Genomic DNA, 16,582 nt, shown 5'->3' with positions numbered 1-16,582 from the left:
GATTTCCTCATCTATAGACATAATCTTTCTTCTTTAGCGAAGCTGCTCTACGGATAACACTTGACTTTGTCCAAGTAAAGCAAGACTTTTGCTCTGCTTCATGTGCAAGCTAGTTTTCAGTACTTCTGTAAATTTCAAGGACATTTTCAGGATATTTCCAGGACAAAATCAATTCAAGGACATTTCCAGGACGAATGGGAACCGTGTATAATACTAAACACGGAACAAATTATATAAATAATGAACCTCCACTACTGCTAAACTATCATCATACCTAAAATGTCTGTTCATGGATTCAATTTTGTAAACTGAAGTTATATTAGTTTTAATTAAATATCTGAAGTTGCAATAATGTGTTATAACTGAGAGCAATATGTAAGCAAAATTCTGCATCAAAACAAAAAGTTTGTATGTTTTTTGGTTTGATAGTTTTCGTCTGCCAGTTTGAATTTTGGGAACCCATAGAACACACACATGACAAGATGCATGGGCGTCTCTGGCGAGGGGACGCGTCCCCCAATATTTTGAAATACGAAATATTCAATATTTTAATTTAATTTATTTAGATACTCACTAGCAGTTAGATCATTTCCTTTGATGTCTCCCCCAAATTTTACATGCCAGAGACGCCAATGACAAGATTTGTAACTTTCAAGAACTTGATAAAATGGTACGCAATTAAAATGACCCTTGTGGTATGTTGGACTACTTATAAGCAGTGAACGTTATTAAAATACTTTTTTAAATTGTAGAATCAACTACCCGAAAACTTAAATGGTATTTAAATAAGATCTTAAAAAGGAAAAGAAAAATTAATGCCATTTTGCGTATCTAGGTCGAACGCCGTATTAATCAAATAAGTTGTATTTTGTTTAAGTATTTCCATTAATTTGTTACCTGCAACATCTATATACACAGCGAATGTTCGAGTACCTCACAGCGCCAGTTATATGCAATCTTAAACAGTGTCAGATGTGTAACACTTGGCATTATCATGCAAAATAATTAAGGTTATCAGCAAGTGCTATCGCTTTCTCTTGAGCGCGGGATGAAAGCAATGTTGCAAGAAATTATAGTAGTAGGCCTTAACAAAAGACCTTAACAAAATAAAGGAAAGACCTTAACAAAATCCAACTTACCTGATTAATATGGCGTTGGATCAACGTGTATTCGTCGCACAACTGAGGCATGTAACTTGTGAATTGCTTCTATGGCTGATCCTTAATACAGTGCACTCGCTGCTCGAAAACTGACCACAAATGTTCAATAAGTTAGAGATTGAGAGATGCAGGGGTGGTACTGGAAGTTTATTCTGATGACGACCTACCTCGCCTGAGCAGGTATAATTATATATATTGGTGTTAGTGAAGACTGCGTCGATGTTCGGGAATACAATATTTCTCATCACCTCACCTATCCACATGATCATTGGCAGGATTCATCCTTCGAGTATGGACCACACACACACACTATGAAATTGTGGAACATATAAGCAGAGCTGCTGCAGTGTGTAGCATTAGGAAGTTGGAAATCCGGAGCATACACCTATTTGGGCATCCGCCATACGTAAACCCAACCTGTTGTTGAAAAGAATATGACTCATCGGACCACATTAGTCTCTTCCCATTATTGTGTCATGTTATGCTTTGTTCTCGACACTTCTTTTTTTTTTTTCCTCCGCGGAACTGCATTGATCGTGATGATGTGAGATTTTTTCGCAACCTGGAGAGCAAATCAACTTAGCCATTCCGGTAAGAGCTACATAACTTTAACATCCACAGCTAAGTTCTGCAGTCAGTTGTGCCATATTAGCTCTTTGATTGGTTGTCAGAATTTCTATCACCTAGGCTTTATCTTCGTCCACTAACCCGCTTGTCTGACGAATGTCTTGCCGTGAGTCTTATATATCACCATGAGCTTGGTAAATGTTGCTCTCGGTACAACTTCTGAATATATTTGCTGCAAGTAACCGTGCACTCACAATTTGCCCTCTGCCTATCTATAGGTCACCAATTTTGCACCACCAACGGCTATCACAGCATATACATACTCACATAATGATACATATATTAATAAATCAGGCCAAAGCGCAAATGTTGAGGTATTTTGAAAAACAAATGACAAAGTCAAGTATTTCTGCTTTCAAACATGGATCTTTATTCATCTGAAGAGACTTTCAACAAAACAAGAAGTTTCGGTTGTGGAGTCAAACGTGACTCACATTAGCACATCCTGTTTTCTTTTTTTTTTTAATCCCACATCGCGCCCCCACCCACAAAATCCCCAACCTCTCATCTACTTACAATCAAAAACTACCCACAATTCTATGGGTACAAGCATCCAACAGATTCACACAGCCCCAACACAAGTCAGTGGGCAGAGTTTCTTGTTGGTTTCAACCTAATGTTTCAGGATTTATACAATACATTCATGAAATATTTTCTTCACTTAGAAAAAACAAAATATCACAAGTTGCAAGGAGAGAGAAAGAGAGAGAAAAGTATGAAAAACATAATTATGTTACGTTATTTGTACATTTAAACTAGAATATATCGTCCCATACGACAAAAGGACTAAATTCTTTGGGATCTTCATATTAAAAGAGTCCTGCTCCTTGATAACACTAAATCTATGTAATTAAATCAGTTCTTTGTCATATAATATATTTATATATATATATGGCTACCGATGAGCAAATATGATACTGCTCAACCAACCTGGCCCCGAACTTTTATTTTTTTTAATCCCCCTGTACTCCTCTTTCAAGCCCTCCATTCCTATCAAACTAGCTAGCTAAATCATGTTTCAACTTCTCTCCCTGCATATCCAGTCTTATTGGACAGACATACAATTTACACCTAAAAAATAGGCAGTGCCCTAATTTCAACATATCTTGTGAATAACACTTAAGCTCACCAGATACAACTAGACTTATTTTATTATTTTTTTTACAACTACCACTGCCACATGATGACAAATAACTTAATTTGTTAATATCATTGCACCTGAGCTTTGTATATAATTCATGTCAGAAGTAACAACGAACTTTTTTTTAAAACTTGGAAGAACAAGGTATGAAGATCAACAGGAGGTTCTGTTATTTGGGTTATAATAACTCTCCTGTTGGGAAAAAATGCGTTTATGCTTGTATGCGTGTGTGTGAGCATATTTACACAGAACGATGTCTACCCATCACACACACATACAAACATACACCCATACATACATACATAGTTTCAAGATTTGTTTTTAAAAAACCCATTGAACTACGGAATACTCAGTCAAAATAATGGGTTATGCTATTATCTGTCTGAAAAAATGTCAACACCAAAAAACTACAGAATACATTTGCTTATATAAGTTTTTTTCGTTTTTAAATATCTTTGTCACACACCACAAACTTATGCAATTATCAGGAAATGGAAAACCCCACAAACTGGAATGAAAACTATAATAATTTTTTCCCCTTAAATATATCTTGCTTGCTTACGTTTTTAAATGTAAAAACACATACAGCATTCACAACCAAGTCACACGACTTGTACCATTATATATATATGATTATATATATATATGTGGATAAGGCAAACTTAGGCGAACATGATGTTTTTTATTATTTTTTTTTCAGGTTTGATGAAATATAGTTACCTGACATCACAGCGGTGCCAGACCGCAAACATTCCTACGACTAACTCATACAAATAACACCTCTATTATATTCATGATGAAATCACTAATACTGGCAAAATGTTCGTCTATAAAACAAAATTGGCAGTATCACAATGCTAAAAAAATATGTTGATAATAACAGTCATCAGTCTGCATTGATGATTTTTTTTCTTTCTTTTCTTCAAGATTCAGGCATAAAAATATGTCTATTATTACAAGACAGATAGGAGAAAAAAAAAGGAATTTAAAAAATTCTTGAAGGAAGTATAAGTTAACAACAAGAAACTCTGTACACATTTATCCATTACAATTAACTCACAGTGCTGCTACGTTCACTGTTTATGTAATAAAGATCCTTACTTCCTCTTCACTATCCGATCACTTTTGTTCTTTTTTTTTCTTTTCTTTTCTTTCTTTTTCTTTTTTTTAAAGTTCTTTGTCACTGTACAAATCTGCATCACTTTCTCCCTAGTATGGGAAGACTGGAATGCACAGAACATTTAACAACCCTAAAACTGTGTGACGAAAAGTCCACTTCAGGCAAGCTGTACAATGTTCATTACTTATTTTTTTTTGGAACTTTTTAAAAACTTTTTTAATAGTTTTTTCCTATTTTTGTTTTTTTTTTTTCCTACAGAGGCTGAAGCATAGCATTCTTTTTTTCACTGTTATTTACAAGGAACTTGGCAATATTCACAAATGTCATCAATAATGCAAAAAACTTGTCACATTGACCCTAAATGACTTCACACAGAAAAAAAAAAATACGGATGACGTCATCATTGCATAGGATCGATGTGTTTCAAGAATTCCCTTTATTTTTTTCCCTGGAAAACTACATCTATAAAACTCACAACAAGAACGTCTCACAAAAGTTTTTAACAAAATAAACTTCTCTTTATGTAAGTATTATTTATTCTTCTTTCACTCTTTGCTAAAGCTCCCTAAATCAGAGTAAATTCTCATTCAAATATATATATATGCAGTTTCAAAAAACGTGGGGAAATCAAACCTACTCCTCAAATAGCTGAGACTAGAGGGAAGAGTTAGAGAAAACTAAGGGCACTTAACTGGCCAATGCCCTGGGCAAAAATCTTTCACACCTAAAGAAACTGTAGTTTCTTGAAAATAAAATTTTTTCTCATTTGTTGTTATTATTCTTATTCTTCATTGCTGCTATGGATCAGCCTCTAATATCTACAAACTACACGCCTACAATGCTAAATTCTTAAAGACATAAGACCTACAAACTACACTTTTTTTTTTCACATACAAATTGTCACAAAGGACTCCACAGGGTGACAACACAGACGTGGGTACATACACATATAAGAAAAAACTCAGAAAAAAAGAGAAAAACAACAGAAAAAGGGAAAAAACACCGTGACTTAGCTCTAAATCATGCTCCTTCCCAACTTGAGCATCGTGTGGAACCTGGACACTCACACACAACAGTTTTTATTTTTTAAGTTTTTTTGTGTTTTTTTCGCTACTACAACTACTACCTAAGAAAAAGGGAGGGTAAAAAACGAGGGACTTGGAAAGTTACAACTACTCCTATAAAGCTACCGCACTAACTTTTTTTTTTTTAATAACTGCCTGTTGAATCCAAGTTTCACTTGAAAAAGTTGAGAATAACACCTATTCTACATCGTTTTTTCAACACTACGACTGTCCAACAACGGACAATATTTCAATAAAGCTGTTTTTTTCATTTCGCACTCATTTTTTCTTTCTTTTTTTTTGTAATGTTCACAATAAGCAACACCAAATCTTGCACAGCACAGCAGTCTCACACTGAATTCTTCAAAATTGGAACACTTGAGGCTGTATTCAGCTCATGATGTCTTGACAGTAGTCAAATCCTAAAACGCATAATTCTTTTTACACGTACATATATATATATATTAGACTGTTTATTATTAGTGTTTTCTTTTAAAAATAGTACCATTTCCCATCAAATTTAGATGTACCAAAATAAACTTAATTTTCTTCAGTTAACAGTAAAATCTTGATTTCAATAGTGGAGCTCAACTACTGACGGAGGAAACAATATATAAAGTTACGTTGCTTCCAAAGACCAGAAAAATCATCTCTTAGCAAAAAATGACAAAAATTCACTTCACTGTACACGCGCAGGGTTGGTTTATAAAGTAAACACTACTTCACACAGAGATTGTTCCTTTCAATCAGCTACTGCTGGCGAATAAGTCTGCATCCAAAGCCAATACTCTGAAAACTCGTGTTTCATTTCTTCCTTTTATTCTGTAAGTTAAATCACCATTTTCTAGCTACTCCGTTTACCTTATTTATTCTTTTTTAGAGTATCCTATCTACAAAATGTCTTACCTACAATTTAAAAACCGATTTTTAACCCAAACTGTTTTTTATAAATGTCCAGAATGGGTTCTTAATTTATTTCTTTTCCTTTTTAGAACATCGTGCTCTTTTTTCTTTTTTTAAGACAGATTCCGTACACCTGACGCTAGGTCAACACTTGCTACATGGGCTGGTTTTTGCATGCTCTACAACTAGTCAACTTAATTCTTTTTTGTTTTTCAACAACTACAACACAGAAACAATGAACTAGAAGGTAATTTGGCTTGGTTTTCAATAAATCCCTGTCTTGGATTCTGAAAGGCACATATCTAAAAACTTTTTTTTTTTTCCTTACAAAAATTTGAAAAATTTTTTAAACCTGATTTTTCTTTCTTCTTTCTCTTAAAAATGTCAACACAGAAAATTTCCGCCAAATCCGGCACAATTGTACAAGAAAAAAAAATGTAAACAAAAATAAGCTCTAGGCAACAAAGTGATACTGGAATGTGAGGATTACATTTAAAACAATGGAAACAAATTAGAAAAGCGGATAAATTTTTATCTGTGACGAAGAAAAAAAGACAAAAAAAAAAAAAAAGCCTTGAAAGAAACCCTCAGTGAGCCAGCTCTGGAAGGTACTGGAAGAATTCGATGAGCAGCAAGAGGATCTCAAATGCTTACATCATAATGAACTAAGCATGACTTAGTAAGTAAAACCACATATGAAAAATGTCTCAACCTTCCTAGGTACATGTTCTGGTGTAAAAAAGTTTTCACACACAAAAAATGCTTTTACGACTGACAGTTACTAGCCCCTTTGTCTGGTTGAATGGGACCTCCTGGAACTTTCTTCAGTCGATCACAAATTCAGTTCAACTGTTACGAATCTTCTCATTGCTCAAATTACTCCTGAAACGAAACAATAATGTGTTACCAAGGTCTGAAGTTTATTTTCTCAGCACATGATATCTACCAGGCACAGAAAAGAAAACAATCTAGTTAGTTCTACAATTTGACGAAATCAATTTAAAATTTATACCAGATAATTTCATAAGTAATCTTGACGTTACTCAGTTAAGAGTTGAAAAAAAAAAAAAAAAAGCAATGAAATTCCACTGTCTACGTTTAAATGCCACAGGAAGGAGTTTTTCAATACTACTAACAAACGGTATTCGCGTGCAGGAGTTAACAGCAGGGAGCAATCGAAAGCTACACATACGAACTCAATGGTCGATCAGGTTATAATATGCACAAATGAACACAAAACCACAAAGTACAAACTAGAGTACGGTAGAAATTAAGCAAACAGAGCAAACAGCAAATACCCTTCTCAAGAGTCATCCACGGCATCCACACATCTTTGCCAATGAGAAAAAAGACGTTGAAATCGTCGGCTCAGAGAGATCCGTCAGTATGTACCACTTGTCAAGGCTTCTATATCACTGGCAATGTGTGTGGCTTTGTATTAGAGCATGATCGAGCAATGAATTCGTAGCACGTATTTTTCGATTTGCTCCTGCATCCGGACACTTAACTGTTGCGGCGTTGGAAAGCACGTTCCTGTGACTTTACAACGCATATACAGAATTTGCATTGCTGTAGCTCTTTTGGTGGTTGTAGGATACTTGAAATTACAACAAAATCAGAGATACGAGTTCACTGGTTGTTTTCAGAAATAACATTAAGAAATTATTATTAGACATATCCTTAGAGCCATAAAATGAATTGAAATCCTTAGAGTAATGTGTCTCACGCTAACGAAGAAGAACGACAGAATGAAATTGAGATAATACAAGTTGGAAAAATTATCGGACACGACTATTCGAATAAGAAGTAAGAGCTTAACCATTGAAGCTGCTGTGTCCTCTTTACTATTTTTTTATTTTGCGTGTAAATTCGCACGAAGTTCCCCTCACAGACACTAAGAGAATTCCTTTTTTAAGTAACATCTAGATAGAGGGTCAATTTTGGGTGGCTGATTAGATTGTGGTCGTTTCCATTTCAGCACTGGAGATACGAGGCGTGGATCTACAGTGTAACGTAGAACCAGAACTCCGCATGATCTCTTGCAGAAAATTGAGCCCGGGTCTTCCGCGCCGAAGACGTGTATGCTAACCATATAACGATGACGAAGTTCGAAAGAGCCATTTTACATCAATTTATCAAATTATATTAAAATAGGCACATCTATTTTTAAATGAACTATACAAGCACTACCGCTTTCTGTGACATTTGCCAATTGAGCGGCCCAGATTATTTTTTTTTTTGTAGAGGGCGGGAAACTTTTCTTGTTCTACCCGCCTCTTAGGTTCATCCAGAATCTTGAAATATATACCTAGAGTAACCTGGGGAAGTAAAGAGGTCGGAGCGTAGTATACATCACCTCCATGTGTATCAAATAAGTAACATACAGCCCTTAGGCTTTCCTACCCTGTTCCGAGAGGAGCTGGCAGCCTTTACCTTTACTGATGACAATTTTACACCTCTCAAACTCAATTTAAAAAATTAAATACCTACATAGGAGTACAATTTTCTTAATGACTGTATCAGTTCGTAGAAGTTTTCAAAGCAAATACAAACATGTATTTCTTAATGTTTACAAACATAATTTTCATTCTATTCATTTCATAGTTTATGATCTCGTTCTAAACTCCATATTAAATACGCCAAGACTTCCCGATCGTTAAAGACAGAAACTGCTTAAATTGGAATCGCCAATGCTAAATGAAAACAGGCAGAATTACGGTTGAACTTGATGGGAATGAAGTTAAATCTTTCAGTTTTACGTCCCACAATTATGCCGTGTAGGCTACAGGAGACGGTGATGAAAGTGAATGAAATAAAGGGAGGAAACGAGAAAACTCACGAACACGGTGTTAGTCCACCACACAGCCCATGTGGTGCGAGCCGGGATGGAACCAGAGGTGAATGATCTATCACTGAGTCACCGCAATCCCTTGAATATGATAGACTACAAATGAAATAGTAAGTTTAAATGCAATAGAGTATCTTCTAATATCTCCAATACTATGCTTTCATTATAAGCTGTCTGAATATACAAAGAAAAATAGTATCCCTATTTATCATTGACGCAAGGTGTACAAATGTGTTAATCTTCGGTCGGTTGCGTTCTTACCTCAAGTCATAGGACGCAGCAGACACTACGTGCTGTTTCACTGATTTCACGCATTTCTGACTATTTCTTAATATCATTATGAAAAATAATTATCAATATCACTATAATTACTTTTTTAAAAAAGTAGGGCTTAAACTAATTATTTTGAAATTCCATGATCTTCCTTGGAAAGATCATCTGTCGCTCTTTTTTCGAAATTCCAAATCGTATGGTGTCCAGTAGGTGTGTTACTGTCCTTTCTCTTCCCATCAAATTTCACATACTCCTGGACTCTTTATCCCTAATCACACGACTCTCTCAGGTTGGACTGTCTTTATATTAGTATTTTGTTGTTGGTTTCGTGTAGTTTTACTTGTTGTTATACTCATTAGTGTTGTAGTTCCTAATTCTGCTGAACAACGTCAACTGTACAGTTTCATTCAAAGAACCTTGCCACCCACTTTCTTCAAAAAGGCTTGTATTCTAACCCACAGTTGAAACTCAATCAAAAATTCGGGTTTTCCTTGGCTACCTGGGACTTCGATTTTTTCGAACAAGACTGTATACGTACTAGTCATGCGACTTTTTCTTTCTTCAAAAATGTACTTTTGGGTTGGCACTTATGAAATGTCACTCCGACCGACCCTCACGAGGCACGTGGTGGTTGTGGCATGAAATCGACATGACACGGTATGCCAATGTAGTCATGTGGCCAAAGGAGGTGTGAGCGATTAACTTGCGCCCGTTCAGTGAGCACTGGCATTCCTTGTCTTTTTTTTTTTTTTTTTTTTTGTTTGTTTGTTTGTTTCACGTCCCATGGTTATGCCGGTTAGGCTAAAGGAGACGGTGATGATGAGATGAATGAAATGGTGGACTGAAGAAAGTGAAAAGAAATGGGAGAACCCCGAGAAAACCCACGCACACGGTGTTTGTCCACCACAAAGTTCACTTGGCGGGAGCAGGGTTTGAACCCGGGACCCCAAACACCAGAGGTGAACGCTCACCACTGAGCCACCGCGGCCCACATCATAGAAAGATGTTACTATATCTCTCTCTAAAATTCAAAAACAACCATTTAACCGCGAATTTCGGTTCAAAACATCAACAGGATTGGGGAAGAACATAACTAACGGAAGAATCATTTGACGTTGGTCTACGAAATTTTGTCATGTCCTTGAACTCCATGCAAATGTACATCCATGAAACAAGCTTTCCGAAGACCTGACATAAGGTGTCTGGCTAATCCTCAATGTGTGTACGCTTGCGGAGACCTTGCATCTGTACGACAGCAATGTGGTTAGTGGGTTTTCTGGAATTATGGAAGAAAGATGTTGAGCTGGACCCCCACAAGCTCACGGAGGTTCGTACGGCTCGCCGATTTCAGCTTTGAATTTCCCCTGCATTGTATTGTCACCAATGACGAAGTAGATCTGCTACGATGATAATCCTAGATTCAATGGATGTAAAGGAATAGCCATAAAAATGTCAGATTCTTCGCCATTTTTTTAAAACCTGCTTGTATAGGTATAGGGCATCATCTATTGTGCTTTCATCAACCAGAAATTAAAAAACTTTTGGCTGAGAAATTGACATTTTCTCTCTGCAATTTCAATTTGACTGAAGAAGCAACATTTTACTTCGTTTTCCTTTCATTCTTTCTTGTCATAACACAAAATCAACTTAGATACTGTATTTAAGGAAATAATAATAATAAGCAACGCCACTTTGGGAACTAAGAGAGATGGTATTGGATTGAACCTAGATCTCGAGAGGTATTACTATATACTATGAAGGCTCTGGAATTATAGAATCTACCACAGAAAAGATCATAGTTTGTCTGAAAGAATCTGTATGTGACTACGAAAATGACATATCCCAGCCCCTTTGATTGCCAAGTCCCTGAAGTACCTGCATATATAACAATACTACAGAAATAAACGTGTACAGAAATGTTACATGTACTTTGCTTAATATATTATCATCAATTTATGATTATAAGACATCTTGCGAATACTGCTTATTAACTTTTCAAATTTGGGTGTAGGAATAGACACTAATTTAAAACACATTTCTCGACGTTCCATCATCATAGTTCTCTAGATTAATGTCATTGCAGAAAATCCTGAAAAATCCATCTAAGTACAATGACGCAATAAGAATGATATCGTCTACTGTTACCTGCTACACCAAAACTAGTAACAAATTTCACTTTCCATTTACTAATAACACATTTACGTTACATCAGCATGCAATTGATAGAAATGAACTGAAATGAAATCTGTCAGTTTAACGTTCCACGATTATATCATTTCGGGTAAGGGAGATGAATGATTAAGTCAAGTGAATGATGGAAGAATTAGTCGAATGAGAATGTGGGGGATCCCCCGAAGAAAAGACATTATGTTGTCCACCACAAACTTGACCGGGGATCGAACCAGGGACCCCACGCACCAGAGGTAAGCATTCTACCACTGAGCCACTGTGACCCTAGAATTGAGTAGAGAGAGATTTCAATTCGACCATGATTTTGGGATTCTTACAAGAAAATTTAATTTCCACCTACTACTTGAAATATGTTTGTAGTACCTTGTAATATCTTAGCATTCAAATTCGTTAACTGTGTCCTTCACATACTCCGTCCGAATCATAGAATTTTTACTTTCGACGTTAAACTGAAGAGTAGAACCAAAACTGCAGTAACAGTATGCCTGATAGGTATACAGTATTTTCAACCAATTTAGTAGACCTTGAACAGACTACTGATGACCTGTACGCCGACTTCACATCTAGTTTATTCCATTCCGGCGTTACTTTTCCGATTTTCCCACCTCTCATTCCCCCAACTGAACCCACTTACTAACTGCGATTCCATAATCGCTGAAAAAACTGCAAATAACTGCTCCAGAATGTTGGCAAAATTGATTTGCCGATCTAACATTACAGAAAAAACAGATCCTTTCAAATGTTGATAGTGCTATAAAATAATTTTGAATATGTTTTATTGAGACGGTTGAAAATCCATCATGATTATCACTATTAATATTACGGAAGTAATACAACTTGAAACCTAACATGAAGGGGGGGGGGGGGATCAGCTGATACCGAGACAAGGATTGATCTTTTTCGGCTAACGTAAGTGTTGATTCCTCTGATTTTATCTATGAAGAAATTATATACAGAGAATGGACAAAAATATGGAAACGCCTGAAAAACTGCACATTACCTTTATTAATAGCGAGCAGGACCACCTTTGGTACGCAGAACGACCTGCAATCGTTGGGGAATGGAGAAATACAGGTCGCGTATGGTTGTCAGTACCATTCTTCTATCAAAGCAGCGTCAAAGTTCTTGTAGAGACGACGGTGGTGGGTAGCAGGCTAGCATCTTGGTCTCCAAAACTGACCACAAGGACTCAATATTATTGAGGTCTACGACTGTGGAGGTCATGACATGTGACATTTCATCTTCGTGCTCATTAAACCAGTCCTGGACGATGGTAACTGTATGAACACGGCATTATCATCTGGGAATAAAGTTTGCACCATGAGATGCATATAGTCACTCAAAATGGTTAGTCCTTGGCAGTGATATGTCCATGCAGAAAATGATAGGTCCGGCAGAATATGGTTGCCCAAATCATCACTGAACCACGGTCATGCTTCACTCTTTGTAACAGACAGTCTGTATCGTACGCTTGTGCTTGAGTTCTCCACATGTAAACTCGGCCAACAATGTAAAGGAAGACTCATCCTACCAGATGTCAATCTTCCATTACGCAATTGTCCAGTTTTTATGGGCGCTGCATAACTGTCTCCGTATAGCAGCATGGTCAACAGTTACGAGTGATTTGGGAATTGCAGATCTGTCATAAATATCCTGCTTGTGGAGTTCTCCACTGACTATTTTGACGCCAAAAGGGTTTCTAAGCACTGTATTCAGTTCAGCTGCGACTTTTAGTGCTGTGATGATCTGCTTGGTCACAATCCTACCCAATGTGGGTCTGTCTCCGTCACTTGTGTCCATGCTGATGCTTCGCTGTTGCTGTTTTCATAAGCAGTCATGATCTTCGAGACTGCCTCTTGATACACCAAACATTTCCGCTACTTTCATCACGGAAGCTCCTACCACATGCGTACTCACAATTTGCCCTATTTGAAACTCTTGCTAACTCAGACATGATTCACGAATACCTGCACGGACCAGTCGCTGAACTGTAACTGGACATCTGTTCGATTGGCCAGGTTGTATATCTCACAAGATGTACCGTTAACTACAGCGACACCTACCATTCACAAGCAAATCGTGTTTGAAATGGCTACCTGTTTTATACCAGTTGTTTTCATATTTTTGCCCACCCCTTATCTTGCGTCTATACAAGGTACACCATTTATCTTGAAATGCCCTTGTAACTTTAAAACTAACGGATAAAAACACTGAAATACTGTGCGACACGAACATTGACAGGGGCAAAATTGTTCGACATACTCCGCAATGCCAAATTAACATTGTTGCCAATCCAAGGATTTTTTTAAAAAACGAAACAACGTGGTTATTGCATATTTCAAATCTACATGTAAAACAAAAACTTACTATGTATCACATTTATCTTATATTGTTGACAACGAAGAACGCTACAGACTCATACATACCCACAACTTGGAGACCTCTACAACAGTAATAATGCATGTGAGACAAACTGGCCAATGCATATCTGAAGTACTTTAGTGTAGAATATTATGCAATATTTAACGCACTTAAAAGTAGCAGCAACAAAGCTGCAATGGGCAGATTTTTTTCTTTTTTCAAAAAGCTTTATTAAAAAATCTATTTACGTAAATATCACATCCAATCATGCAGATGGTCTTCAATACATATCACGTCATAATGACGTTTGCAATAATTTGATACTTCCAGGAATATGAAAAACAAGGATGGAGATTGCTACACTGCTAAAAATTATGTACTTGTTGGGAAATGTTTATTGCATTCCTCTGCTTCTATTCCATTACAGTAATAGTTTTTGGTAGTGATAATTACAACCATTTCTCGCAAGTACACTCTTTTTAACAGTGTTGCAACCTTTATCAATGTTAATTATATCTCCGGGATGATAGGAAATTGCTGCAAACGGCATTATGATCCTTACCTATTGTAGGAAATCAATTACGAGATTGGATTACGCTTAACTAACAGTTTCCAAAATTAAACTAAAATAAATCAACTTTCAATCCCTTGTACCTTTGTTCTTATTTATTAAAAATACGTCATATTACAGTCATAATACTCAACACCAAGGTCTTTGGATGTGCACTGACACATCCGTTTCACTTGCATTATCCTAACTATATATAAAACTACATGAACTGATAAAATAAAAGGGGTGCTTCCTGTTCACGTGAAAAGTTGAAACTTGGCATGATTGCAGCTTTTCGGAACTAACTCACAGGGAAATTGACAAAAGTGAATATTTTTAATTTTTAAGAGGCCTAAAGAGAGATGAAGAAATTCCCATGTTACTTAAATGGGCTTTTTGTTGGGATAAAAATAGATCTACATAGTTGACATAGGAAGAGAAACTAAATTTCGTAGAATTGTGAGTTTAAAGAGGTACGAGGTCGTAGGCCAAGCAAACGCGTGAGTCTTTCGGGGGTGGGCGGGTGGAGCGCCCACCTAGCCGAAGGCTAGTTACCGTTATGAAGACCCTTAAGATTTAGAGGTTTGGTGACCTATACGGCAGTAATAACGCAAGTGAACCAGACGGGGTAATGTATATCTGAAGTACGTTTTAGTGCCTGATACTGTGGATTTCGAATGAACATGAATAAAGTTACATGGGATTGAAAATGACCTCTTTTAAAACCTTTATTTCGAAAAACTGCTTAGATAAGTACTTTATTCAATTCGGTATATGTTAAGATCACGATGTCGTTTACAGCAACCTGGTATCTAAAACCGTTCTGGATGTATGGTAAAAACAAAGTTTGCAACGCATTTTAAAATTATGCAATTCTGAGAACTTGTTGTAATTACACCTGCCAAGAAGTTGTTGGGATGTTACAGAAGCAAAAGAAAGCAACGAGTTTTAAAAAGGTTCCACAAATACCCCATTTTAAGCAATATAGAAAATTTTACCATTTTTTCGTATCTTAGAACGGTTTGAAATTTCAAATTGTTGTAAATGGCATTGCGATATTTGTGTCTATTCAAAACCATCCAGTAATTAGATGTAATACTTATCCAAGCACTTTTTCAAAATAATCTGCTTTGAAGAAAGTCAATTCCTTCTAACTTGGTTTGTACTTGTTCGAAATACGTCATATGATGACCATAGTATTCCTAGAAACAATAATAGCACTAATGAACTTTGAATTTGCATTCCCTAGCCCCTCATTTGCCTTATTACGGCTGTAGAAGCCTGCAAAATTTTGTTAATTTTTGGTGTTTATTATACTGTAGCGTTTTTTGTTTGCAGCACTGCGTAACCAGTGTACTATTGTAAGTTTTTATTTAATACAAAGATTTGAAATTTGTAACAACTTGACGTAATGTCATTTGAAAAAAAAAAAAAAATGTTAATCTGGCTGTATTGAAATCTATATCAAATGTCTCCATGTCGGTACCTGCAGAGTACCAAATTTCAGCTTTTTCACAAATTAGTTTAAAAGTTACAATTGCATACCAACAGAGATGGTCAACCACATGTCTTCTTCGTAGTTTTATAGTAGTAGCAGTATAAGTAAATCAAATTAATTTTAAAGCTCTCAACGAATAAAGAAAAATAAATTTTAAGATGTAGACACGAAACGTAGGGCTTCACCGTATAAAAACGTGGCTAATCTGCTTAGAACGATTTTTTTGGAACTGAGACATATGCCGAAGATTGGTATACAGCTATCTTCTTTCTAGAATAAGCTGTACTCACTATAGGTTTGTTTTACTGCAATATATTGACAATGGAAAGCTAGCTGTTCTGTTCTGCTGTTTGGTCCACTGTATATATATATATATATATATATATACTGTACGTCTCTTTCCGGCACCGAGGTCATACGACATTGGATCTACTACTCAACAGGATCAAAATTACTACTTAGGAATGCATCCGTAACCCACATGTACATAAGTACGGGACCACATGTACATAAAACAGGTGTGTTAACCTCTTAGCCAGTAAGGAGCATAACTGATTAAGAGTATTGGTTTCTTCTCACTATCAGATGAATCACCCCTCTCAGATGATCTTTATGACGACTCACTTTCAGATGATTTGTAATTGGAATTTTCTAATTACTTTGATCTCGAATTATTTCAGTCTGAATTTCTACGTATATCTAATGTTCTTTTCATTAAAATACTTAGAAAAATAGCACGCACACAATTAGTTTTATCTCACTCATTTCCAGTATAGACTTTCTCAATCCATCATGTGTCTTTGAATGTTACATAATACGTAACTTGCCCTATACAGACTAAAACAGC

General features: G+C 36.2%; 1 protein-coding gene across 10 annotated transcripts in view; it reads right to left on the bottom strand.

Annotated features, from left to right (window-relative positions):
* Positions 1-2,133: 2,133 nt before the first annotated feature.
* The window catches only part of shep (RNA binding motif single stranded interacting protein alan shepard), a 197,889-nt gene continuing 183,440 nt past the window's right edge, over positions 2,134-16,582 (bottom strand). For all 10 annotated transcript variants that reach the window (XM_081741462.1, XM_081741452.1, XM_081741461.1 and 7 more), the window contains one exon: positions 2,134-6,897. Coding sequence is in view for 1 of the 10 variants with exons in the window: in XM_081741461.1 (XP_081597587.1) it covers positions 6,892-6,897 (6 nt within the window). In the remaining 9 variants the exon portion in view is untranslated. The remainder of the gene's footprint in view (positions 6,898-16,582) is intronic.

The sequence above is a fragment of the Thermobia domestica genome, chromosome 15 (assembly GCF_964235325.1).
Source record: "Thermobia domestica chromosome 15, izTheDome1.hap1.1, whole genome shotgun sequence".
Classification (NCBI taxonomy): Eukaryota; Metazoa; Arthropoda; class Insecta; order Zygentoma; family Lepismatidae; genus Thermobia; species Thermobia domestica.
This window is presented reverse-complemented; position numbering and strand designations above follow the sequence as displayed.